This window comes from Suillus subalutaceus (assembly GCF_016647625.1).
Source record: "Suillus subalutaceus strain FC151 chromosome Unknown DFJ58scaffold_21, whole genome shotgun sequence".
NCBI classification, from domain to species: Eukaryota; Fungi; Basidiomycota; class Agaricomycetes; order Boletales; family Suillaceae; genus Suillus; species Suillus subalutaceus.
The window spans coordinates 1-26025 of NW_024540270.1; the positions used below are offsets into that span (position 1 = coordinate 1).

The following is a 26025-nucleotide window of genomic DNA, read 5'->3' on the forward strand; positions in this document are numbered from 1 at the left end:
CCGGAAAGCCCTTTTCCTTTCCCATCTTGATTCTCCACTTGTCGACTGATTCACCATCGTCTTCAGGTCCAGATGCCTCATCAGACATATGATCCACGTGGATGATATTGATAGGATCTGCGCCATGAAGTTCGAAGTATTTCGGGCATGCAGTCATCAACCAGTCGGCTTTCTTTTTCAAGTCCGTAAGTCTTTTTTTCTTACTTGAAAGCAGTCATTAACGACCAACCTCTTTATGACGCTGGCTCCAGCGATTCTTTTGCTGGTTGGTGTTCTTAGCTGCGGCCTTCTTGCGGTCATTCTGTGCTTTCCACTCCTCCTTGAATCCGCGGTACGTGTCTTTAGCAAACGTGAACAATGATTGCTTATTCCATTTAACCTTGCGGTTGCTCATGGAATTGCTAAGGGTTGTACTCTGTTCGAAAGGTGAGGGGATTGTGTAGTCGAAAGGCTCACAAACTCACTCCAAGTTCTTCCCAGACAAGATGCGCAATCTTTTTGAAGATCACTCGATTATGGTCGTCGTTCACGGTCGCCTCAAAATTCGGTGTAAGGTAAATCTCACCGGTTGTTTCATTCTTGCGCTCATCATCAGGGCTTGGCCACGTTTTCCCTTCAGAGACATTACAGACATGACGGAATTTGGTCAATATCAAGCGCTATGTGTGAGGTGAGTTTCTTTCTTGGTTCATGGGCGAGACCAGTACTGACCTTGAGATCTGCTCGCACCTCCCGAGCAGTTGCAGATAGCTTCCCCCGAGCATCTGTAACATCTTCAGCGTCATGGTCAAATTGACCTGTGTGTGACTCTGCATCATTTCCCTCTTCGCACGCATCTCTTCGCCTTCGCCTTCGAGCGATGTTTGAGCCCCCCCAATGTTGAGTTGTGCAGCCACGAGTAGTACTGCTGGTCTGATGGTCAGGATGACTGCCCTCAAGGTGCGCAAGTCGGTCGTCCGTCTGCTTGTAGTGTTCACGCTGATCTTCACGCATGTTGTATAGGATGTCAGCGAGCTCTTCAACATTTGCTGGAGTTGAGTTTCTTGTGGCAGGGGATGATGCATGACGGGAATAGCGGCCATTTCGAGATGACGAACGGCTGGTAGACGGAGAAGATGCATTCCTATGGCGGCTGTGCACTGGACTCCTCGACCTGTGTCTTCTGTCACGTCCACGATTGTTGCAAGGAGAGGACGAACGCTGCTGCCTTCTCTGTTGCTGTCGAGAGCCGAATGCAAGTGCCCTGCTGTCTTGATGATGCTCAGACAGGCGTGTACTACTGATTTGGAGGGGGGAAGGTAAGCTTTTTTGGCATATATGCAGCATACACCCACTCACCTGATATTGTGCCCTCGTGTGCTGTTATTTGCAGCAGATGGGTTCGCAGATAGCATCGGCTGGTGTGGACCATCCCTATCTGCATCATGAGGAGTACACCTTGAGGCTGAGGGACCGTTCGAGCTATTGAGAAGTGCCGGATCGATATCCGAGTTAGCTGGGGCCATATACACTTCTGGGGTTTCCGCAATTGTTTTCTTCAAGCTGTCTGGCCAGCTATCCCACACTTCAGGTGCTATCGCAGGGGGGCGTCTCAGCATATTTTTGCACTGATTCTAGGATGGCAGGGGCAGAAGGGGATACGAGCGCACAGGGGGGATTGAAGCTGGACGCGAAGCAGGCACAATATTAATCGAGCACGTGGTGTATTCATAAATATCAATATATTCATTATTTCAACCTTACATTGGGTGATCTACTCAAATTATAATAAGAAGATATTCAGACGTAGCTGAGACCCCCTAATTGTACCTCGAATAGACAATCTGGTGCATGCTAATCGTTATTTACATAGGTCGTCGAGTAGGCCCTCAAGTATGTCATGTCCTTACACATGCGTGAGGCTATTTCAACGCTGACTAACAAATATATTTTCATGTCTAGCTACCTGAGCTTATCTTGCATAAACACATGTACTTCAACCACCACTAGCCTGGGTCTTTACGCAGTGCTAGTGCCGTTATTTACGCCGAACTGCCTGACAGTACAGATATAACTAGATAAAGGCCGAGCTTCACGCGTGCACGGGCAGCAACCTTGTTCCACGAGTACTATCATTTAGAGAATGTATCAAAAGTATACTAATCGTACATCATCAGTTGTATCCTTTGGAAAGTAGTGAGCCAGGGCAACAATTGAGAAAACTGCCCGACGATATGCCATGATCCATCAATGATCGAATGGTTGAATGCCATTTCCCAGCTGGACACAAAATCATGGAATAAAATGACGCTATCAAAATAAGACGAAGCTGGTAATTTTCTGAAGCACGTCTTAATGGTTCATTTATACAAACGGGAAAATTTGCTGAAGGTTCGCATGACCACGGTGTTGGCAGAAAGTCAGGGATTTGGACAAGCACTTTGTTTAAGTCTTATCCAGGGCAGACAAGTGAGTCCAGTTAAGTTTAAACACCGCTCGATGACAAAGCTTACGTCACGCCCATTTGCTAACGTGATCTCAGCGCGTTGGTTTTGTCTATCTTGCACTTGGTTTAACGCTGGCGTGACGACAACGTAAAATCGCTCTTGACACCACATAACTGCTCTGTAAACATTTAAAAGGTCTTACCGTCCACTCCATGTGCACTCTGCTGCCCTCGATTGTATCTGCGACAGCCCGTCAGTGTCCCTCACAATATGTGATAACTGTGGTCGTGCGGGTGGTAGCGGTGTTGAGGATATTGACCAAACCGCTTGTTAATCTGACATCGCATCGCCTTTGGGTCATGTCCGCACACCCGTCCGCCACTGGCAGGAGAAGCTGATAAACTATTTTTACATTGTGGGAGAGTGATGCTTCTAGGAGCTGCGGAAGAAGATCATGGCATGCTCAGGGATGTATGTCGGGTACTTACATAGCAGTACAGAAGCATGACTCTAAACTGAGGGGATTTCACGCATCCTAACCAGATGTGATGCTATTGTTATAATCTAATCATGACCGAGGAATAAGACCTCCATAGCCTACTTATTAATACAACCTTCAAATCCGTATGCTGCTTTGCATCTGAAAAACGATCCTTTGTGTACTTGCAATTCCATGTTAGTTAGTGGTGGCATCAGTGTACGAGGTTGTGGCAAAACCGACACGGGAGTTGGTGGTATCGAACACAGAGTAGAAGCGCTCGAGGAACGTGTAGCCGTTAATAAAGTCAAACCCTGTGCCACTGTTCGTGCCAATGTCGGTAATGATGAGATATATAGCTGTGCTACTACCGCCAAGATTGGTGTTGAGAGAACGAGGCCAGATTTGGGCGTTAGGGGTGAGAGTGTAGGTATTCTGTGTAAAATGGTGAACAAGGGGTGTAAGGGCTGACAGAAATGGCGTACGCTGCCAATATTGAAGTTCAGGTTCTTGAGTGCACTGTACTGGGCAGAAGAAACGAGGAGAAGACCAGTCGTCCCATCCACAGTAGCGCCGGTTTCAGACTGGTATTTGGTGTAGGCATCTATCGAACGCTGATTAGACCATGATCACTCGCTGCACTCTAGATACATACCGGTGGCAATGTAAAGGAGGGTGGTGCCAGTATCGACGATGCCAGCAGTGGAGGACAAGATCGTCGTGGAGCCGTAGGTGATGCTCTGGTCGATACCCCAATAGGTCGATGCAGGGTTGGTGGTGGTGGAAGGACTGAAACAAAACAATTACTATCAGTTTGGATTGATCGAGGAGCCGAGATAGCTTACGTGTATCCAATATCGCCGGTGTACTTGGCAGCATCAGTTCCACCGAAGGTGAGCTCTCCATTGGTGATTGTCTGCGAAGTGGTGGGCCCGAAAAAGACACTAACAACTTTCTGAGAAATGGTGCCTTGGCTGTCCAGGTTGTCAGTGATAGTCGGGATCGTCGCTGTCGGCGAATTCGTCAAGGTACCCTCGGTCAAGTCTACGGGCCCGATGCCAAGGATACCGTCAACACCGGTGAAGCCCAACGAAGTAGAAGCAACACCAATCGACTGCTCGGTGATGGTGAGCCCACTCCCGAGAGTGTCGGTGTCGGTGTACTCAGTTCCTATAGATAATCGTAGGTATTTTCAACTCATGATATCGTTGTATGTCATACCAGAGAAGGAGCCAGAACCATAGCCGACTGCCACAGGCTGACCAGTGTTGACGCTAGTACTGGTCTTCACGTACGCAGTGCCGGCACCAACCCATGTGTTCGAGCTACCGGTGTCGACAATCAAGTTGTCTTCAATAATACATTAGCAGCCGCATATTTTCTCAGTGTTGAACTCACAGGTTGTGGGGGGGCTGCCAACGCCAACTGCTGCGATGTAGCTTGTAACTTCGTTTGTCACAGAAGTGCTACTAATTTGACGGCCGTCCTTAAGGGCAGCCACGCGAGCTTTATCGTACTGCAAGAAATTAGTAGTACTATCGAAGACGTTTAGCCTCCTGGCAATGGGGAGGGTGATGGGGGAGTCGCGAATTTCAACAGGCGATGCCGCAATAGACAATGCCAGGAGGAAAATTGTCAACAAGGATGCAGCAGGGAACATGGCTTACTGGAAGATAATATCATACCCAGTGGCCCATTATATATACGCTGGCGAGCGCGAACGTTGGACACCTCAGCCACGTATAAAACATTCCTCCCGGAAAAGGCGATGACGAGATAGTCACGGTCCGAGTCATCACGAGTGCAAGGATTCGACTTCTGCACAAAATGTGACAAGAGGTTCGTCTATGATCCCAGGTAGCAGGAATTTACAATTCGTTTACACATGGTTCATTGACGTAGAGATGATCGCCCATTATGAATACAACGTCGACGGCAGGTCGTCAGTGCCAATCATGATGTTAGTGTAGCAAGCGTTGCTGAGAAAAGCGGTTGTCCCTGGTCGTCCCAGGCCTAATGATGACTGATGAGAATTGCTGAACCGACGCCATTTGCTAACTCGGCACAAAACCATGGAGTAGAATGACGCTATTAAAATATTGCTGAGTGCATTTCAATAGGTTCTGACAAATGATTGAAATGGATATAACTCTCGAAAAGCACACTTTAGAGGGTTAGATTTATCAGTAGTCGCAAGATGCTTGAGCACTGTGACTTTCCTTTTCTCTGAGAGGTTTGTCCGATGAAGGGCCACCGCCAAGTCTACATCATTTTAGTGAACCGGAAAGCTTAGGTAATGCATATTTCAAGAATGGTGCATTGGTCGTAAGACTCGTAACACAATCAACTCGTGAAGGTCGGTTTCACTTGGTCAGATGAGATTGTGAGTGCAGCAAGAAATCGAGTGATGAACAAGAATAACTTACAGTGAATGAACAGCGAACAAGCTTAATGCACCTACAGCGTATGAATGGTGTATAACTTCTCGGCAGAGCTGAAGCCATCGCGGGGTATGAAAATAAATTCCTTTTCATGGACAGACCATCACATAAAAGAAAGGTTTCGACGCAATGACTGGACCTAGTTGAGATGGACCTCCAAGGATCTATATACCGCAAAAATATTGTCAGTAGGTTTCGAACCGACTCCAGGAGGAACAGATCTTGACTCTGTTGTGGTAACCACAGGGTTAAGACCATTGAGATAAACCTCTGAGGAAACCATCCACGAGTCAATGTCAAGGTGTCCTCCGATAAAAAAGACTTGTCATTCAGCAAGTTTCGAACCTGCACAGTCTAATTAAAACAGATTTCGATTCTGTCAGATTAACCACTTGGCTAAGACCACCTGGGATGATATCCAAAAAAACCATCCATGAGTCAAAGTCGAAGTGTGTTCCGATAGGGAAAAAACCCTTGTTATGATACAGCAGATTTTGATTCTGTTGTGGAAACCACCTGACTATAAGATCAGTCAAGATGGACCTCCAAGGCAATCATCCGTGAGTGAATCTTCAAGGCATGTTCTAATAGCAAAAAAAAAACTTGTCATCAACAAGTTTCGACCGGCACTGGCACAGCCCAAGAGACAGATTTAGATTCTGTTATGGTGACCATTTGCAGCCAGGAGTCAGGACGAAGTTGAGATGAACCTCCGAGGAAACCATCCATGAACGAATCTTCATCATGGGCATGTTCGGATAGAAAAAAAACCTATTGATCGGCAAGTTTCGAACCTGCATTGTCCCAGAGAAACAGAGTTCGATTCTGCTGTGGCAACCACTTGGCTAAGACCTGTTAGAACTTGAATGAACTTCTGACGAAACTATCCATGAGAGAATATCAAGGTGTGTTCCAAGACAGCAAAAAATTGTTGTCGGTAGGTCTCGGTCGGAGTCGGACTTGCGCAGTCCAAAAGAAACAGATTTCGATTCTGTGGTGGTAATCACTTTGGCTAGTACGCTTCCGAGTCCTAAGTTGAGATCAACCTCCGAAGAACTGTCCATGATCGTGAGTGAATTGAATGCCAAGGCGCCAAGGTGTGATAAGACATTTGTCGGCAGGTTTTGAATCCGTTATGGTGCCAGTTCAACAGTTGGCTATGACTGCTTAAGATGGACTTTGAAGGATCCATCCATGAGTGAATGTTCAAGGCGTAATAAAAGGAAACAGATTGTGGAGCAGGTTTCGAACCTGCAACAGATTTCTGTCCTGTACAGTTGTCACGTTTACCACTTGGCTAAGACCGGTCAAGATGGACGTCTGTAGCATGAGTCGGAGAACATCATGCATTGACAGTATCACATAGGATTAGCACTGAGCAGTCCGACTTCATCATTTCCCAACGCAAAATGAAATAAAGTGCCAGGAATAAGCGTTATAAAAGCGCCTGACCCGTTATTTGCTAATAGCTATTTGTTGATTCTCACGGTGTCAAAAAGTGGGCCACTTAATTATGGGCTGATATTGACCGGTCGATCGACCTTGTAGCTGAGTACAAGGTAATTATCGTCACAAAGCCGTATACATTCTAGACCAGGACTACCGTAGTAGGGGCGGTGCCTGCGCCTAAGACAATCGTTGAAGGTATGCGATGTGTAGATTGCGACCCTTTGTGATCCCTGCACTGCGGTTCCACACGCTATATACACATACGAACTACTGGAAATCACAACCTAAGGTACCACGACACCTTTCTGGGCCACCAGAGATGTCTCCGACAAGGCATGCCTGAGCGCCTTCCCAGTGTCATCGATCGAATGCAAGAAGCGTAAGAGTTCCCGACAAAGTTGCCAGTCCTGCGCTTTCACAGCACAGTTCAGCAATCGGACGGCATCTTTATTGTTTTCGTCGAGCTGCTCAAGATTATGCAGCACCAACAAATATGAACCTGCTGTCTTCAGCCGTTTGGACGCCAAACACGTCTGTTACGATAAGTTAGCGGGTTTCCGTTCTACAAAACTTAACTGTGTCTCACCTCAAAGAGTGCATGTGGATTCCCGACAATGCTAAAGAGACGCTTCCATCTGGTCATTTCAGTTTTCCGAGCACATCCGACGACGACGTCTAAGGAGGCGTCGAAGTGATCAAGAAACTCTATCACTGCCGCGAGTGTACCAGACTCAGGGGACGTGCTGGTCGAAGGATCTTCTGAGTCTACGGTGGACTCAGACTCCACGACTGTATGTAGCAGTATTTCTAATGCATGTGCGAAGAAGACCAGATGCTGGTAGTGTTTGGCGAGCGTCACTGCCTCCTTCACTTGCCCAGATTCCAAGTGATAACGGAGGACATGGTGCAGAAAAAGATGGGACTTAAAACAGGTAAGTATAGACACAAGTAGTCAGAGAAGAAACCCACACTCGTGGCATGTCTAAACATTACAAATGAGAGGTTCATTCTCGTTGCGGCCTCGTGCTCCGCGCCGATGATGATTCCCTTGTCCATGAGAACAGCTGCTTGTCCATCAGCATCCCATATGATCCCAACGACACGAGGAATATACACGCACACAAAGGGTAGAAGTCTAATGGTATGCTCACACTTTCCTTAACGCTTGAAGGTTCATCAGCAGACCCGGACGACTCAATGGCAAGTGCATTCAGCCAAACTCGCATGTTCTGTCCATCGTAACCCCAGAGTGAATTCTCGAGTGCACCAATACCACGGAGATGTATCCAACAGAATTCGATGCGGTCCGCGAAGATTTGCATGTCGTAATTCACCTCCTGGGTACCAGACTCGAAGGCGAAGTTAATAATCTGCTGTGTTATATGTCTCGTCATAGCGCACCTTTCTGGGACGCAATAGCACCAACTGGCCACCAACCACCATTAATACAGTGGCGACTGCGAGGTCATCCACAGGGTCACCGAGTCCTGGATGTAAGAGATGAGTAAAGAGTGCTCTGGAAGCCCATGAACATACGTCTCTGAGCAGTCGGGATCATCCAACTCAATGCCCTCACTGCGCTAGGCAAGGCAATGATTCCGTCAAATGTGATACTTCCGCACAGATGCAGCTTGATTGTATCAGCAGTCGGTATGATCAAATAGTGACTGAGCATGTTGTCGGCAGTATAGACCAGTAGTGAATTGTCGACCAACGACAATATTATTACGGGCGACATTAGAACTTCGCGGTGGAGCACATTTTGATTGCTAAGTTCCATGTCCCTGGAGTAGAGCCGTATCTGATGAGGTACAATAAGTTGAATTCCACATAGAAGCGAGCCCTTGCACAAACCTGATACGACTTGGAAATTTCCACTGCAGCAATCAGGACATGGTGGAACCATAGAAGCCCTCCTTTCACTGTAAATGCCTGCTCTTGGGCGATGCTCGAGAATATTTTCCATCTGCCCGATGTCGAGCTATAATGTACCAGACCTCGCCTGCCGGCGATGGCAATCAGTCGCCCATCACTGCTGAGCGCCGAATATTTTATGGGCCAATTTGTTGCCAGGTACGATTGAGGTATCTGCCATACCTAAGTTTAACGATATGTATGTGATGGTTAGGATACTGACTTTGATGTGCTGCCACACATCTGACTCTGGGTTGATGACGCTCATGTCGGGCTGTTCAGCGCCTCGGTACACCAGCGCTCGATCATCCATTTGCAGAAACGCGTAACGAGTGTTATCCTGCTCACTGTATGATAAATCTTGTATCCTCGAGTAGCAACGTTAACTCACTGGAGAATGTTGACATGTCGTTGCGCTTTTGGCAAAGGGCAGAACAAAAACTTGTCCGTCCGGTTCTATGATCATTGCGTGAGATTTTGGTATCGCAGGCAGAACAAACTCACTTATTCCGGAGGGAGTTAGGACAACTAGCTCAAAGTTTCCTGGTGCCCAGAACTGTCGAGGTTTAAAATCAGAGTGCTCCAAGGTAGATAGCAGATCATACTGACAAGGTTCTTGACCGCGTGCATGAAGGTATCTTGAAACCTATGGCAAAATCAAAATGTAAGTGCCCTGACATCCCGTCAAGCCACGAACTCACCTGTCCCCATCAATGTGATCTTCAACGCCAAAGCCGGATGCAAGACATCGTCCGCCCACACTGAATATTGCCCAGCCATGTGTCCACCCAACAGCTAGCACATATCCATCCGAACTCCACTCCATCGCAGTCACAGAACCACTCGAACGGTTATATGGGTTTGGTATCTCGACAACTTTCGGAGTGGGTGCAAGCTCATCCTGAGTCGGAAAACTTGTAAATTCGATGGAACCACTAATCCAAGGAATTAGTTGGAGGAATCAAATAAGAGGAATACTGCAAACCTTTCAGTGCCAACTGCAACGAGTGAAAATCTCGTGTTGACATCTATCGCTACCGCCCGACGAGGTTCGATGTAGGTTGACGACGATAGACCGCTGCCGTCATCGGTACTGCGCTGCTTTTGCACCCAACGTGGCACGTCAAAGTTATGGATACACGTGCCTTCCCAATGGTAGTGTGACTGCGAGCCAGAACTATCAGTTGATGGTCTGGATGTTCCGTTAGCTAGGTTTGGTGTTGAACTCTGGTGCAGAAGCTATGTTAAGATATTGAACAGTAATAGAACAGGGCAACCTACTTTATCGGTCTCTTCCTCGTCAAGCTCTGAAACATTTTCTGAATTCCTATTTTCTTGCAAACGAACAAAATATGCTCTCCCATCAGAGGTGATCCAGGTTTCTACCCCCGATATCGAGTGAAGAATCTTCGTGACAGTGACTTCGGCTCTAGTAAGTAACGTCAGGAACACCAGAAAACCAGGGACCTACCATCAGGGTATATAAGCCAAGGCAACTCATGGTCATTCAAAATCCAAGTATCATGACCTATAAGCGACCTGCGCGCTGTCTGCTCCTCGATTTCCGATTCATCGTATACTGGCCATGGTATGCGTTGTACAGCAGGCGGAGAACTGGTTGAAAAGATGATGTAGTTTTTACGTGGTGAAACGCTGAAGTAACCCTCAGTCAAATGCACCAATATGAATTGCCCGAGCCGACCTGAGAACCTGCCCCTCGGCACATATCACGCCTTCCAGTGCTAGGCTTAGTGACTGTAATGGTGTGCCCTCTCCTGGACCCGGCAGGAAGTTGCGCTGCACATTCGGACCCATGTGTGATGGCTGGTATGCCGATGTATCTGGAACATAATCGACTGTGACCAGGATCAAATACGACATCGTAGTCTATGACCACGAAATCAATGTCTGCAGGATAGTTGACCGCTCTCTTAGAAATAAGAGCAGACCTGAATTACGATCCTACTCCCGTCTGGTGACCAAGTCACCGCCGTATTATCACCATGTTCTATGAGAGAAGTTTCTGACCTCGAGATGTGGGCCAGCGGAGCAGAAGGCTATAAAACATGGATAGCACTGAGTTGTAGAATGTGATGACACTGAAACCTACATACTCGGACGCGCCAAACGGTCAAAGAACTCCTTGTGAGTAAGCAGAAGAGTGACTTGCGCGGACTAGCTTCGAAGCAGAGCACAGGTTCGGGGGTGATATCAGGTAGAGCAGGAACAGTCAACAACTGTCTTGCCGCCGAGGTAGGAAAGTACATTGGTTGCTACTGTATCACCGAACGCGAATTCAGACTCGAGAATGCGAATGACGACAGCAATAAATGTCCACAAGACAAAGAGGAGGGGCTCAATTATTTAGGCGAGCAGTGAGCTGGAACGGTAGGTCTCATTGGCGCCGATGTGAAAATCAGTTTGTCCCCTTAAATGCCTCACATGCACACTCACACACTTACATACTTACGCAGCCCGTAGTACATATCCGTGAAAAACATTTGTGAGGGTAGTAAATGCCACTAATGATACAATGAGTGCAACAGGTAAAAACCAAAACCAAGACATGTCAAGGAGGGAGCAAGTAAATAGAAAAAGACTGCAGACTGATCACCTACTGCCCCATATTTTGCCCAACCAAGTATTTTCAGTCGTGGGCGAAGAATACTCCTCTGGCGCATACCCAGTATTGTCTGAGCTGTGGGATGAAGCCGGAGTATCCGTAGAAGTGAAAGAACGTTCTGAGTGGAGATGTGTTATATACGAGCCTAGCGCCATAGGCTGCAACCGAGCCTGGCGAATTAAGTCAAGGATGAGAGAGACGCCCTGCCGAGACTACAAGGAGATCAGACGACAGTAAGGAAGAAAGACAGCAAAATAAGCTAACTCTTTGAACGTGAGCCTTGAACCGAGCGAGTCCATGGCTCTCAATCCGTTTCGTCATTCCCCAGCCGAATTTGGAGGTAATGTATGCCTCCGTTGTCTGCACAGTACGGCTGCTCGAGACAGCCATTAGTGCAACTCGTCTATGTAAGACAAGTGACACGTACCCGTCTTCATTTTGCTCGAACAGTTGGGTTTCCTCGACTTGCATAACCTTGACATGATCAAGGTTTTTAGTCCTGCACCGAACAAACTTTCCGAAGGGATCCACTTCGCTCTCCTCGATGACCCAAGATTCCGCCCTCGAGACAATTCCTTGAGGAGCCCATCTTGGTAAAGCTCCCCTTTTCAATATAAGTCTTGTTGTCAATAAGGAGCCCGACTCTGTCTGGTGCCTGTCAATAACATCGCACGAAATGACATGGGCAGCGTATGGATTAGGATAGCGTAAAAAGAAGGCAAGGGAGACAATGGACCAGGGATCGCTGCATGATTTTTGAGCATATGAGCGGCAAACCTGTGATGAAAAATACTCACTCGTACAAGAAGGATTGAGAAAAGAACTTCATTGTCAACGATCCCGGTACGACTGGTTTCAATTCAAGTCACGGTAGAAGAGCAGGTCGAGAGAGAGCGGACAACACAACTATAGGATGATGTGTGGGTGAAAGGGTACTATGTATATCAGAAAGCAGTGTCGATTCATTCATCACGTAAGTAAATCCTAATCCGTCAACGGCCGCCACCACGTCTAAAAGACAGCGAATCTAGAGTACAACTACATGCGACGAGATGGGAAGAATCCCACAACATGATATCAAAAAATCCACTTCAGTCGTACGTCTCGTCAATGACCGAATCATCACTAGATACAAATACCCTCAATCCATCATGAGATGGCCGAATCCACACGGGCTTCCCTTCTCGAATCATCTCCGTCCCCCGACGCTCCATAATGCTCATGTGAGTCGTATCTTTAGGGCCGTCTCCCCCTGCGGCCTTGCCAATGGTTATATATTCATCATGAGAGATATCATGACTGAACCCAGTCAAATAGGTTCGGCTGGGATTCAACCTTCGCACCGTAGCCACTGCTTCCCGAACACCCATATGGGACGTATGGGACCTCAGCCGCAAGCAGTCGAGCACCAACACTGGCATCGGTTTTTTTGCCGATTCTAGGAGGGCCCAAGTATCATCGGGTATCAAAGATACGTCAGAAATGTAGATGATCGTGTCCTGAATCAAAAACCCAAAGCACAAGTACGGATGAATCTTGGGCGGCGCGTTACTGCAGCAGGTGCCTGACAAGGGTCTTACGGGGGATGACCTCCCCGACAAATTGGGAGTTGTCGGCTGAGTTGTGCATGGTGTCGGTGCAAAGGCTGGGGGAGGATTCGTGGCAAACAACCTGCCATGATGGACTAACCAGTCCAGTCAATCGATGGTAGAGCTCTATCACAGCATTTACCAACCTATGAATGGGGTAATCTGGACACCCGTGTCCTTTATTTCAAATGGGACCTTGTCTTCTATGATGTGCCATTCAAAATCCGGCACCTATTTTCCGCGGCAATACATATCAAATATGATGACCGAGTGAACGAAATAAAAACTTACATCACCTCCCCCAGATGCGAATTCTTTCGAGACCAAATAAGGAAAAGATCTTTGGACTTCATGAAACGTGGACTGAGAAACATAGACATCGATGTGAGTTTGTATGGCGCCTCCGAGCGTCCACCCTGATACAACGGTGAACATGTGATGCTATGTCATCATTCCTATCCTTACCTCGGAGATCATCCAATCCATTCATGGCTATCAAGACAATCAGCACCGTCGTCCATCTCAATTAAGCAAATCTAACCATCAGCATGTGCGTGGGTGATGATAACAGCGTCAATCTCCCTCAATCCATACTTTGGAAACCACTCCACCGCCGCAGCTTGAAAGTTTTTGCCTACATCGATGACCACAGTTCTAGTTCAAGTCCATGATTTGGGGGTTAGGAAGAAAAGTCATGTGGACCTACGTTGTCTTGCCGTCCTTGCCTGATATGCGGAGAGCCAGCGGATGTATTTCGCCTGATATTCTTCTTTCCTTCTGGAGTCAGCGTGGAGAGGCAGGTCAAGCAGGGCTTTCTATTGGGCGGAGCGGTCAGGCAGTCCAGGTGAGGGATCGAGGAGGAAGTGCCTGTTCCAAGGAATAATAGCTCGATTGGAGGAGTATTGGAAGGAGAGACAATGGAACCCATTAATTGTAGGACTGCTAGGTAGGGGGAAGTTGAAAGGAGGGGCTGCGGTCGGTGGCACGCCGTTTTTCAATGTAAGAGCCTAATTTCCGAGTTTCAACTTACTCCGATGAGTCGTTGTCGATCTCGATCATGGACACCCACGACCTTTACGGCGGCACGTGTAATCGCGGCTAGTGCTGATAAGATACACTCGGACCTTAGACATCGGTGCTGAGCGCTGAACGATGAAAAACATTCATAACGGGTCTAGCAAGTTGTCATGTTCGTGACAAATTTTTACTTTTCAAGTTGCTGGCAGAAGATCACCAACGCAAGCTAAAACAGCCATCGGCCACTTAAATGATTAGCCGATGCCGTTCGCCCTTAATACGAAAGGTGCCCGAACGATCTACCTAGGCCCGGTAGTACTAGTACGTCATTGACCTGCTGATAAGTCCGCGGAATGGATGGCCTCGATCCATGCAGAATTCGGAGTACGGGCCTTCCAAGCTCTTCCAAGGCGGCTGAACGTGATGGTGTCTATACTACGACAACTCCAATCATTGGACTGTAGGCAATCGGCCGACGTTATGTGCAGGCAATCTGTGGTCAAATTTTGGACAGGGGGATTGTTAAACTTAAATTTAGTAAGCGACAACTTATGGGCAGCAGACAGGTCGACGGCAGCCAGAGCAAATATATTTGTGCTTGTTTCTCAAAATTCATACCAGTGGCTACTTCGTGAAAACTATGGAGGGTAAAATGTCAACGACAGTGATACTGTCAAAGAAGGGAACATACTTGAAACAACATCTTCGTCTTGCAACTGATGGTTCAAACTAACCTTCTGTGCGTGGGGCGAAAACTTGGATGAACGGCCCTATGCGAGTAGTCAATGGCCACAATCCATTGTGCAAACAAAATTATATATACCCTGTCGAGAGCTCAGGATAGGTGTGGGCTGACAAACGCGTTTACTCACCAGACAAGCCCATTGCGGAAGTTCGAGACAAGCGATTTATGAATACCCAAACAGACGTCCTGTAGCGATGTCAAGAAAGTCTATGAAACGACAGTGAAATTAAACACTTCGATAGTAGCGCCTTTTCTCAGACACACAGGATCCGACAAGTCGGGTCGTGCACCCCTTTTCTTCGTGTAGACTTTGACAAGCTCTAAGCTTTCCCATATCCGCTCGATAAGGTAGTCCAGACTGGTTACTAGTGGTGAGACTCGACAACGGATCTATGTAAAGATAGTCAACTCACTTGAGGTCCATCTCGCAACTGATCACGACCGTATTCTCCGTTCTTGCAAGTTTATCTACCTGATTATCATGGGTTCTTCAGGATGTCAGTGTCAAGTTGGTCGGTTTATACGGACCAACTCCAGACTAATCGCATCAATCTTGTTATAAACATCTGTCCGAAGTCAGATCTAAGCGGCACCTTACACCAAGCAAACAGAACATACATAAACAAGGTATATATTTTCGAGTTCCTGTGGGTTTCCGAACCAAATGAGCAATTTGCCTCGGTACACACAGCTGTCATACCAATGAGAACATCGATAAACTCGTCGGTTGTAATCTTCCAACGAAATCGTGAGTGATAGCCAATGACAGAGTTATTGACATACATCTTCTCGGATCATCACATCGCAGTTGTGTAGTTTATCTGCGTCTGGTCAGTAAGGTACATGCAAGTCAACCCAGGCCGCATACATCCCGCCAGAATGGTACGAATAGTCTTCTCGTCTGTCTTGGTGAGTTTTACGGTAGCATTCAGCTAAATAATTAGTTGAGGGTTTGACTGGCGCATGAATGTAGCTGCAGCGTACGGTTATCTGCAAGTATAATCAGAATGTGACAGGAGAAATGCATTAGCTACTCACACCACCAGTTGTCCGCCGTTTGAACACTACGTCAGGTTTGCGTTTGTTAAGGCGGATGCCAACCGCATCGAGTTCGATCTCGAGAAGCCGTCGCTGCTCTTCGGACTTCGTTGCGTCGAGCATGATGAGAATGAGATCGGCCGTCTTCGCCGCTGCGCCATGCTTGTTATTATTTTTCCATTTGAACAAATCAAGGTACTTACTAGCAACAACTTGTCGACCTCGACCGCGACCTACAGAATAATGATATTTGTAATTTAGAAAGAACGGGACCCAAACCTTGGCTAGCACCCTCGACAATTCCAGGAAGATCGAGCAATTGTATGCGTGCTCCCTGGTACTCGATCACTCCAGGTATCGCCTGAGTGTTCCAGACGAATTAGTCATCAGCAGGGTATGCTCGGCGAGAGTTGCTGACAGTAAGGGTTGTAAATTCATATGCTGCTGTTTCAGACGCGGTGTGAGTGCATTTACTGAGGAGGGTGGACTAAAGCCCTTCAGCTAATATTCGTGTATGCTGTGGGTTAACTCACCTTCCCGACGGACGGAAATCCTATCAATGCAACTCGGGCATCTCCTGATTTCTGCACGTCAAACCCGACACCGGCTGGCCCAGACTTTGAGGCGGGTTCAAGAAGCTGGGCCCGATACCGAGCTAACTTTGCTTTCAGAAGACCCAGGTGATATTCTGTAGCCTACTTGGGATGAAGGTGTCAAAGCGCCTGCCAATCGCAGCTAGTGTACTGTCTTTTCGATATGTACCTTGTTCTTCTGGGCTGAGGCATGTCATTCAGGTGCGATGCAGCAGACATGACGAAGAAGCACTCACTCCTAGCCATCTCCTCTGTATCACGTCAGGTTTAGTAAACATCTATGGAAGTCTACTGGTAGTATGTTACTCACCCTCGATTTCCTTGATCTAGAAGATATAGAAAGTGCCGTGACAATCAGCATCGACCAGAAAGCGCCATGTAGCTCACCTTCTCAACGATACCCATTTTTAGCTGAGATTCCTGACAATGATCTACGAAGTGTCTGTGTCAGTATGAAGACGGTGACGGCTCTCCACAACATTCCAAAGATGATCTTTGATTTCGAAGAATCACGTGAATGCTATATTTATCATTTCATTTATATTGTCGAAAACATATTAGTGACATAGTAGTAATAGGTCTCTATTCTGACCACTCCCAGTTTGGCTTGCTGCAGCGGCTTTCTTTCTTTTAGACCACCAGTTACGGTCATGAGGAAGCATATGCCATCGCTGCTTGCCCTGCAAGAGCATGACTCAAACGATGCCGAGGACGTGGACTGGGCCCAGCCCCCAATCGCATCTAGACACCCTTCATCATCAGTCAGCATGCACTCCTCCTCAAGTGCGGCTCTGCGCAGCAGAGGAAAGAATAGGCCAAGGAATGCATTCTCGTCGGGCTCAGCATCTTCCCATTCCAATCACAACTCGTTGTCTCACACCTCTAAGTACTCGGATATCTACACTCAATTCGTGAAGCGCTACAGATCCGAACCAGGTCTTGACGATGATCCTCGGCATGATCCAGACAGTAACTACTTTCAGAGAGGTTTAGGGCAGCTCGTAGATGCAGGAGATAGTGACGATGAAGACCTAGGTCGTACCTCACTCATGGGGGGTGACAGTGTAGACCGCGTCACGGCTTTGATGCTTGAATCGGAACAAATTCGGCCAGCGACTGTTGAGGACAGACAGCGATTGGAGTGGCAGACTATGCTGGCATCCGTCTTGGATGGTGATGTCCTCAAATCAGAGAAGACACGGATTGCTGTGGCCCTCGAGTCCTCATCGGAGGAACACAACAATATTCATCTCAGTATATGGCTTGGACTACGTGCCAAGTTCAGTGGTCGCACTCTTGAAGAAGAGCGCAAGCGTCTTGAGGAGAGGAGGTTGCGCACAGTAGATCCTGTCATTGAAGAGATCAGTCATTTCAGGCTTGCAGACGACGAGCGCGATGCCATAACTGCACTCAAGCGTGTCAACGCTGTGCTGCTGCGATTGAACGCAGCGCACTCGCTTTACCCCACCCTCAAAGCTTTTTACGCTGATAACGTCGTTGCATCCGAGCTATCTTTCCAGGCTCGATGCGATACGCTTAACACTTGGTCGACTGTGCTCTTGTCTTTGAGGCGTCATATTGGACTACTCCAACGGTGGACTGAAAGCGAGACGCTCGACGTAACCAAGACGACCGCAGACATCGCCAACCTGTATTCTTCTTACGCTAACGGACCTGCGGATGTGTCTGACGGGACCACTTTCGTAGAGCGAGTCCTGAAAGAGGATTCTATCCAGAAAACATTTGAGAGAGGCTTCCTCACCACCGTACACTCCTTCATCGGCACCGCTAGAGATGCGCAAGTCAACTTATCCTCCCTTTTTCAAGATATGAACCTCCCCACTTTCGAGAACGAACTCGTCCCACTCATTTCCTTCCCAACAAAACTTGCGCAGGCATGTCTCCGCCTTCGGCTGGACTATGTCCAGAAACTTAAAGATCCAGAAGTCCTCATCATTGACCAAGTGACGGAAGATGTAAAGATAAGTTTGGGTCTTGCCTGCACGCTTAAGCGGCAATATGAGGCCTTCCTCGCACCCGATCCAGGTGGAAATTGGAATTTGCCCCAATGCATCAGCGATGACTATGATTCCACGATACTTGAAGCGCTCTCTATATTCTTCAGACTCATACATTGGAAGCTCAAGAGCGGGGTCAAAGGGATTTACTTTAAAGAGACGGATTTTATCGAGTCTCAGTGGGCGACTTTCAATGATGTCAGCATGACTGTTGCTGGTGGCCCGCAGTTAGTTGCCGAACAAGTCTGGTCAGTTTGTATCCCTGTCGCGTTCCCTTTTACTAACGGCATATTTGTAGCTCATTGACAAACAAGCTCATGGTCCGGGTTGCAAATTACTTTGATACTCAAGTCCGATTGCCTTCTGCAGACAAAAAGGCACCTCAACGTCGAGGGTCTGCGAATATCTTTGACACCGATATCATCACCAACAATGTGTCAGGCCAAATGACTGACGAGCAGAAGGTCAACTGGTATGGCAAAATATTGGACAACGTCCGGTTGCGCTATCGAAAGCTCCAACGTTTTGCTCGGTACGTTGAACCTTGTTGTGAAGGGACGGAATCTGTACTGATGATATTGGACATATTTAGGGTCTTGACCCAAAGATTCTGCAATTCGGCCGAGTACAACTTGGAAGGCGTCCCCATCGAACAGGTCATCGCAGCTCTCGTGGCGACAGATCATTTTTTGGTCTACACGCGATCGTTTGAAGAAGAAGGAATCTACATCATCGCATCCAGTGCTTTGCGCGACCGCCCAGAAGCCATACGACGCATTCTCTTCGAGTCTTTCCATGCCAGCGAATCTATGAATGACGAGGGTGTTCACGTGGTCGATAACGTAGAGATAATGGATAGTGAGGATGATGACGAGGCCGAATATCTTCTCCTCCTATCTCCTCTAACCCAATTTATGTGGAATGGCCTGGTGTTCATGCTTGAACTTCCAAGGATGGATCTTGATATGAAGGACAACCGCTTGCGTCTTGTTGCAGATGGACCCGACCGGCGGCTTGTGCTAGCCAAGGAACAATTCTCGGAGATCTTCGATGACGAAGATGAGCCTCTAGAAATGATGCTTACTCCTCTACAGTGCATCGTCGAACAACAAGCGCATCTGCCCACGGTCAACCGTGAGCTGCGAAAAATAGCTCGCGCGACCAACAAGCTGGCAGAGTCAATAGTGGATTCTGTACATCACGTTCGACATTCACTGCGCAATGCAGTTGGATACCAGGAGCTCCTAGAGAACTGGTATCTATTCGCTTCCGAGCATGGGCAACATGCTCAGAAGTACATGGAACGTTCGCCTCTCACCAAGTTTAACCGTCTGCTGATACGACTCGCCATCTCCTGGGTGTCGTTCATCTGCGATGACTGCGATCCATCAGATCGGAAAACTTTTCGATGGGCCGTGAATGCATTGGAGTTCACGCTACAGCGCACTCGACGGAACAATATATTGCAAATGCCAGATGATCAATTCGAAATGCTGCGGCAGAAAGTTGCCACCTGCATGACGCTCCTCATCAGCCATTTTGACATTCTTGGTGCTCGGTCCACTTTGGAAGCACGGAAGGAGAAGGAAAGACAAGAGGGACTTCTACGCGAGCAAGCCTCGATAACTGCCGATGAAGAGCCTGGATTCCCAAGGTCTTCATCGCCTGCTAATGATGACCTCCTCAACATGAACATGTACTCATACACGGATGCTAACGTGCGTCTGTTCTGGGAGAAGATGGCAAGAACGTTGCATGCACTTGAAAGCAGTCGAGCACAGACTGGCACAGACCAAAGGGTTGTAGGTCGTGTTCTTGACAACGAGAAACCCGAAGATCGGTCTCTCGTTTTCCTCGCGTCTTCAAGTTCCAACATCTCCATTCGCTGGCAACAAAGGAGGTTCATTGGGGCTGGGGCATTTGGTTCAGTTTATCTCGCAGTCAACCTCGACTCAGGTTCCCTCATGGCTGTCAAGGAAATCAAATTTCAAGAGCTTTCTGGGCTTCCAAACCTCTACTCGCAAATCAGGGACGAGCTAAGCGTCATGGAGATGCTTCATCATCCCAACGTCGTAGAATATTACGGAATCGAAGTGCATCGCGACAAGGTATACATCTTTGAAGAGTACTGCCAAGGCGGAAGCCTGGCTTCTCTTCTGGAACATGGGCGAATTGAGGACGAGAGCATCATACAACTCTATACTATGCAAATGCTGGAGGGACTTGCATATTTGCATTCGAAAGGAATAGTCCATCGAGATATCAAACCTGACAGTAAGTCTTAGCATTCTGCGTTTACACGTCAATTATATCGCTCAACAGACATTCTCCTTGATCATCGTGGTGTCATCAAATACGTCGATTTTGGAGCGTCCAAAATCCTCGTGAAGAACCGCACCATGCAACGTTCACGCAGAGGAGACTTCGGTGGGAATGCTACGAAAGCCGGTGGCTTTGGTGGAGGCTTAGGCATGAACAGCCTAACGGGAACGCCCATGTATATGTCCCCGGAAGTTATCAAAAATGATAAGAGAGGTCGTCACGGGGCAATGGATGTCTGGTCGCTCGGATGTGTGGTTCTAGAGTTTGCTACCGGCAAGAAACCATGGAGCAATTTGGATAATGAATGGTACGGCCATTGTTCGCCTCTGATGTAAGGATTCATCTGACGGGGTTGATGCAACAGGGCTGTCATGTTCCACATCGGAGTGGCTACGCAACATCCACCCCTACCGGAACCCGGACAGCTGAGCGATCTAGGTATCAACTTCATCAAGCAGTGTCTCATCATTGATGCCATGAGAAGGCCAACGGCCGTCGAACTACTGGACCACTCCTGGATGCTCCAATTCGGCGAGACGCTCCTTGGTTATGAGGAGACTGAGTTGGTGACTAGTCCGCCTGTAGAGCTGCCGACAGAAGAAAATTATGAGATGGCTACAGTTGCAAGGCAAGCTGCGATTATCCAGGAGAAAGAAGTCGAGGCCATCCAGATACCCTCGCCTACCCTGTCAACGGGAACGCCCACAACCGACGCTGAATATGAATATGAATATGAATGACGATCACTCACACATACCGGCCGGCGGCTCATCCGATCTCTGCGATATTCCAGCTCACACTCCGCAAACATGTAGCCTTACTTATACTCGTACATCTTCATTCGAATGTTTTTCGTAATTTTTCTAGCTAGTCAGATGCATACACGAATCAGCAGCGTTTCCAGAGTTCCTTCTGACCTTCGATGCCAGTTTCACTATCGAAATGCGTCAATGTCAGAAAAGACCGTCAATCCTTGCACATGATTGTTCCAAATATGAACGGCAAGGCGCAGAAAATCAACTGGACGCAGAAATGGGCCATGGTGAGTGATGAGAAGAGTTGGAAGCATGATGCGAACCTGAGCTCAGTGGTTGATTTCGCCTCTTACTAAGACAAGGCTGCCTAGTATGATTTTCGCAAGAATATGATGGACCTACGTATGCAACCGCACCAAATAATGGTTGTCCGAGGGTATTCCAAAAATGGGCCGAAAAAGGAACGCGATCCAGTTCACATTCTCAAAGTGTTGGTCGGGTTCTTGACAAGAACCTATAATAGCAGCTCGTCACAACGGGGGCACGACTACAGAAATGACATTCAGAGTTCGCTTTCTGTATCATCAACACAAACAATTCAACAGTCGCGTAATTTCGGTAGTCGACTCGCTATATCTCGTCCGAGTCACCCTTTGGGATCCGACGGGAAACGCCGCGGCTCCTCCGGTTGTATCCATAGAGTTGCACAGTCCAGCAAGGCGGATCGATACAGTGGGAGAGAACATCTTTTACGTCGATGTCTGAGAAGATTAGTGATAGGCCGTGTGTAACTTTGACCAACCTTGAATCAGCCTCATGGCAGGTGACACAGTGCACGGCAGGGCAAACTATGAAGCGACCACTGACAGATGTGACAGTATCATGATGAGTCTTGCGCAGTTCTCTGGCTCTGAGATCTGAGCAGCGGAAAAGGTATTATGTATTTGCCTACTGATGGTTGATACGAACATCCGATTAACCACCATGAGAGTTCTAGTCAGGTACAATGTCAGAACCAGCTGTCTTGGATAAGTTAGGACTTTAATAAAAGTGGAGTGAAAACGAGGAGAATGACTCTTAGTAGGCTGCCACGGTGTCCAACTTGAAACCAGTGACCGTCGTAGCGTTCGTTCAGAGCAGTACTAGTGTTGAGATTTAAATGGGGTATATGTCCAATCAGTGGATATGGGTGCAGTGACCAATAACTAGCGGAGTTATCCGTAGCGGAATTCAAATTACTACGGACATGCCTCCTCATGATCAGAGTGAATCTATCTGTCTGACAAAGAGTATGATTGTCAACAAGTAGAGGTAGAGACGACTATCATTGGAGCCGAAGGGAGGCCGTACGAGCGTTGCAAGACCACCAATTCTGAGTTGTGAGTGAAATGTTTGTATGAATTGCACAAATAAAAACGACCACCCAGTGGTACTGATATCATGAGTTAGTCTACTATTACAAATTGAATACACCAAGAGCCTGTGCAAATCGCAAGTGTCATTTACTCGATGACCCAGCGTTTGGAATGTCCTGAAGTAGTACTCGTTGAACTATGGGTGCTAATGTTGGACACGTGCCGTTCAGCGGTATTGTAGGATCCGGAGGATGGCAACCTTGCCAAAACAACCTGGGGCACTTGAATAGCTCCCGGGGCCGGGAATGAACCTTCAGGTGTGGAGAACTTCTCCCACATGGGAGGAGCAAGCATCTGAGAGGGAGAAACTTCTTGTCCCGCGCCGAACGTGGTGGAGAATGTGGGCACTCTCATACCATCCGTTGGGAATGCGATCTTCTCTATGTCATCTTCGTAGTTGACGGGTACAAAGTCTTCTGGGATCGGCTCTTCTGTATTGACTGTATCAACCATATAAGCTCACAGGCGAAAGCAACGAATAGTGCGAACTCACGATAGCGTATAAGCCCCTTGCCGAAGTTAACACGACATATGATACCCAAGATGAACGCAACAAGAGCCAGGGAGACGGAAGCAGTGGTCATCACCCCGAAGAACGTCCAGGTCATGTACGTCCACCGGAATGCAGTGGAATCGAACATTGCTGCCCAGCCTGCAAGGTATCCGACACTGAGCGCAAGAAATACGAGCATAGGTATTTTGAGTTCTCGGCGCACACCATACCAGCCCTGCAAGAGGTGTAAGTTACTGTGCAAGCAATCACAAAGTGGAGTCTGACTGTGGTCAACCATGGAAGCAAGAGCTACACAAAGACGTAGTCAATGAATGTTTCTGACGGTACGTAATTTTTTCACTCACGATGAGAGTGACGATCAGGAAAGGTTTATATACAGGGTCAGAGTTAAGACGCCCAATGTTGCCATTGCAAAGTTGATCAAGCCAAAGTGAGATGGCGACCACCATGAAAAAGAGCGACATCTGGATAACGATCGAGAGCACCAGCACAAGTTTGTAGACACGACTGATAGTGATTGAAGCCCCGACGCGCTTGAAAGTCTGCCAGCCAAAGAGCTAGACGCAATCGAAGTAAAACATGAGTGCTGTGAACTTGCAAACCAGGATCGAGACTGTATCACCTTGGCAAGCCTCCACGATAGGAAGGAAGAAACCAACAGCGCAACGACATTCAGCACCAGGCTTGCGATTTCAGCACCAAAGCGACTTTTCCAATATGACGGCAAAAGATTGATCGGATTGCAAGCTCCATTCGTTGACAACCTCGAAAAGTCACCATGAAATTGAGCAGTGTTAAATATCTGATATCCTGCCCATACAGTGGCCAGCATGTGGGTCAAAAGAGTTGCGATGCTATGATCTTTTGAGTACCTCTCGCGACAAACAAATTAGTGCAGCACTCACGTGTGAGGGACAGATTCATTCAGGACCTAGTACAACAGTTGTGACAAATGAATGGAAGAAAGAATAATAATTTGCTTACAGCAACGATAGACATTCCGAGAACCCATATTTGAAAAGCGATGAAGGTCAAATCCTCCCGCTCGGTCTGTTGAAGGCTTCGATAACATTACATACGCAGTGATAGACTATGGCGAAACACTTCTTACATTTGAACTGGGTAATTCAGAGCCCAAAGGCACTGTCGATCTAAAACAACTGCTTGATTGTTCCAGCCAAGTCCGTTCAGCAATGACTTGTACAGTGCCATTGACCTCGACGGCTTGGATATCTCCAATGAGGTTGCGTCTGTTTGGCTGTTGAAAGGCGCATTCAGTCAGCTGACTTCTACCCTAAAGAGATTGCTGACCATTTCAGCAGCGGTCTCTCTGCGCTCCTTATCAGTGGCACTTGAAGCCATCGCCGATGAGGTAGCGGTATGGGAAGAAGACACAAGGTCCGTGAATGTTGTTGAACTCGAAGTTGCGGTAGTTGTTGGACTTGCAGATGTCGTAAACGTTGACATCGTAGAATAGCTCGAACTCATTGAACTGGTAAGCACCTTCGACTCCGAGGACGTGAAAGAGGTCGAGATCGTGGAACTTGACATCGCAGAATAGCTCGAACTCATTGAAATAGTGGACACCTTCGACCCTGAGGACGCGAAAAGGGTCGAGACCATGGAACTTGGCGTCCCCGTTGAATGTGAAGTAGATGCCACTGCATTGGCGGATGCCACCGAATTGTCCCCAACTGTCGTGCCATTCCAGACTATTTGGCAAGAGCTAGTGCTGAAGTCTGCTGGGATACTGTCGCAAAGACGAAGGTCACTCCCCAAAACGTAGAATGCGTCCGAATCGATGGTGTCTCCTTGTGTTGTGATCGAAGCCAAGAATTCAGCAGCCCCAACATTGATACGAAAGGCTTGCCCTTGAAAGATGATCTGGAGGACACAGTGAAGAATGGAAAATACGAAGTAAAAAGCAGTTGTGCGTGAAAGAGTTATCCGATCCCACTGTTTCGAAGAGTCAGCTCAGTTGTATGGACAACATTGTTACAATGCTTCTGGACACCTCGTTCAGTGGCAGGTTGCCTCTGATTGATTTTGACCGTAAAATCACTGCAAGAACTCACCAGTAACTTGATCTTGGATGGGAGAGGGATGATATTCCACAGTTGCTTAATGCGCATAATGGATAGCCAGCTATAGAACTAAACTCCTTTTAGATCTTGCTTCGTTCCCCGACCTGGAAAATCATACCGAAATCACGGATAAATGAATGTCAATGTCGCTAGGATAATATGATTAGCCAGAATTCGATCAAGAACTTGGCAAGTAAAGGACAGAAGAACAACGAGAGAAGGTCGACCGAACTGCTACAGCGGTCCTGCCGGGGTACAGAGAGTCAAGAAGAATGAAAGTCAGAAAGAGGAATCAATCAAGGACATTCTCACAGCCGGTAGTTCAAGTACTTTGTGACCCACTGCCAAGAGGCAGGACACCTTGGTCACACAGCATCTCCACGCCTTGAAGCGCCAATGATAGCTCTCATAAATGTCACTAGTACTAGTAGTAGGACCTTGACGACACCTAGACAAATATAGCATGCATAGGAAATGCATCTGATCTATCATCTGTGATTCTGCGGCGTAGGAGTAACAGCCTGACTGGGGATGTCACTTATCTAAAAATTTCACAAGGAATCATGATCTAAAATAATGTCCGACTCAAAGGCGGTGAAGGCTG

General features: G+C 47.6%; 7 protein-coding genes across 7 annotated transcripts; 1 reads left to right on the forward strand and 6 right to left on the reverse strand.

Moving 5' to 3' along the window:
• Nucleotides 1-217: 217 nt before the first annotated feature.
• Nucleotides 218-1663, reverse strand: DFJ58DRAFT_866746 (uncharacterized protein; the record flags this gene model as incomplete). Its single annotated transcript, XM_041394190.1, has 4 exons — nucleotides 1339-1663; nucleotides 712-1042; nucleotides 465-659; nucleotides 218-415 (listed from the first exon to the last, which is right to left on the reverse strand). Exons 1-4 carry the CDS (start codon nucleotides 1596-1598, stop codon nucleotides 218-220), a joined length of 984 nt encoding a protein of 327 aa, XP_041247080.1. The 5' UTR covers nucleotides 1599-1663.
• A 5320-nt stretch (nucleotides 1664-6983) lies between these two features.
• DFJ58DRAFT_772176 (RIC1-domain-containing protein) lies at nucleotides 6984-11128 on the reverse strand. Its single transcript, XM_041389204.1, has 18 exons — nucleotides 10823-11128; nucleotides 10658-10765; nucleotides 10411-10595; nucleotides 10180-10361; nucleotides 9990-10129; nucleotides 9694-9935; nucleotides 9410-9643; nucleotides 9318-9354; nucleotides 9213-9264; nucleotides 9100-9164; nucleotides 8932-9048; nucleotides 8649-8882; nucleotides 8331-8595; nucleotides 8196-8281; nucleotides 7915-8143; nucleotides 7764-7858; nucleotides 7381-7716; nucleotides 6984-7327 (listed from the first exon to the last, which is right to left on the reverse strand). Exons 1-18 carry the CDS (start codon nucleotides 10973-10975, stop codon nucleotides 7079-7081), a joined length of 3009 nt encoding a protein of 1002 aa, XP_041247081.1. The 5' UTR covers nucleotides 10976-11128; the 3' UTR covers nucleotides 6984-7078.
• Nucleotides 11129-11174: 46 nt separating this feature from the next.
• DFJ58DRAFT_193242 (PRELI-like family-domain-containing protein) lies at nucleotides 11175-12291 on the reverse strand. The gene is made up of 4 exons (XM_041379164.1): nucleotides 12129-12291; nucleotides 11759-12076; nucleotides 11596-11704; nucleotides 11175-11543 (listed from the first exon to the last, which is right to left on the reverse strand). Exons 1-4 carry the CDS (start codon nucleotides 12158-12160, stop codon nucleotides 11319-11321), a joined length of 684 nt encoding a protein of 227 aa, XP_041247082.1. The 5' UTR covers nucleotides 12161-12291; the 3' UTR covers nucleotides 11175-11318.
• Nucleotides 12251-14099, reverse strand: DFJ58DRAFT_772181 (beta-lactamase-like protein). The gene is made up of 6 exons (XM_041389205.1): nucleotides 13623-14099; nucleotides 13462-13554; nucleotides 13386-13412; nucleotides 13212-13336; nucleotides 13067-13151; nucleotides 12251-13015 (listed from the first exon to the last, which is right to left on the reverse strand). Exons 1-6 carry the CDS (start codon nucleotides 13846-13848, stop codon nucleotides 12423-12425), a joined length of 1149 nt encoding a protein of 382 aa, XP_041247083.1. The 5' UTR covers nucleotides 13849-14099; the 3' UTR covers nucleotides 12251-12422.
• Nucleotides 14100-14575: 476 nt separating this feature from the next.
• DFJ58DRAFT_699465 (P-loop containing nucleoside triphosphate hydrolase protein) lies at nucleotides 14576-16786 on the reverse strand (the record flags this gene model as incomplete). The annotated part of the gene is made up of 19 exons (XM_041383552.1): nucleotides 16701-16786; nucleotides 16624-16639; nucleotides 16550-16564; nucleotides 16483-16496; nucleotides 16254-16415; nucleotides 16139-16207; nucleotides 16000-16081; nucleotides 15924-15953; nucleotides 15721-15872; nucleotides 15667-15672; nucleotides 15551-15614; nucleotides 15466-15503; nucleotides 15383-15416; nucleotides 15301-15327; nucleotides 15211-15248; nucleotides 15096-15154; nucleotides 14917-15040; nucleotides 14809-14868; nucleotides 14576-14707 (listed from the first exon to the last, which is right to left on the reverse strand). The coding sequence occupies exons 1-19, from the start codon at nucleotides 16716-16718 to the stop codon at nucleotides 14576-14578; spliced, it is 1140 nt and encodes a 379-aa protein (XP_041247084.1). The 5' UTR covers nucleotides 16719-16786.
• A 107-nt stretch (nucleotides 16787-16893) lies between these two features.
• DFJ58DRAFT_904853 (uncharacterized protein) lies at nucleotides 16894-21811 on the forward strand. The gene is made up of 5 exons (XM_041394923.1): nucleotides 16894-18579; nucleotides 18630-18863; nucleotides 18924-20605; nucleotides 20654-20960; nucleotides 21018-21811. Exons 1-5 carry the CDS (start codon nucleotides 16964-16966, stop codon nucleotides 21391-21393), a joined length of 4215 nt encoding a protein of 1404 aa, XP_041247085.1. The 5' UTR covers nucleotides 16894-16963; the 3' UTR covers nucleotides 21394-21811.
• Nucleotides 21812-22910: 1099 nt separating this feature from the next.
• Nucleotides 22911-25469, reverse strand: DFJ58DRAFT_724611 (uncharacterized protein; the record flags this gene model as incomplete). Its single annotated transcript, XM_041385128.1, has 10 exons — nucleotides 22911-23263; nucleotides 23317-23551; nucleotides 23602-23625; nucleotides 23682-23894; nucleotides 23960-24191; nucleotides 24243-24268; nucleotides 24322-24387; nucleotides 24449-24595; nucleotides 24649-25293; nucleotides 25413-25469. 10 exons carry the CDS (start codon nucleotides 25467-25469, stop codon nucleotides 22911-22913), a joined length of 1998 nt encoding a protein of 665 aa, XP_041247086.1.
• Nucleotides 25470-26025: the final 556 nt, after the last annotated feature.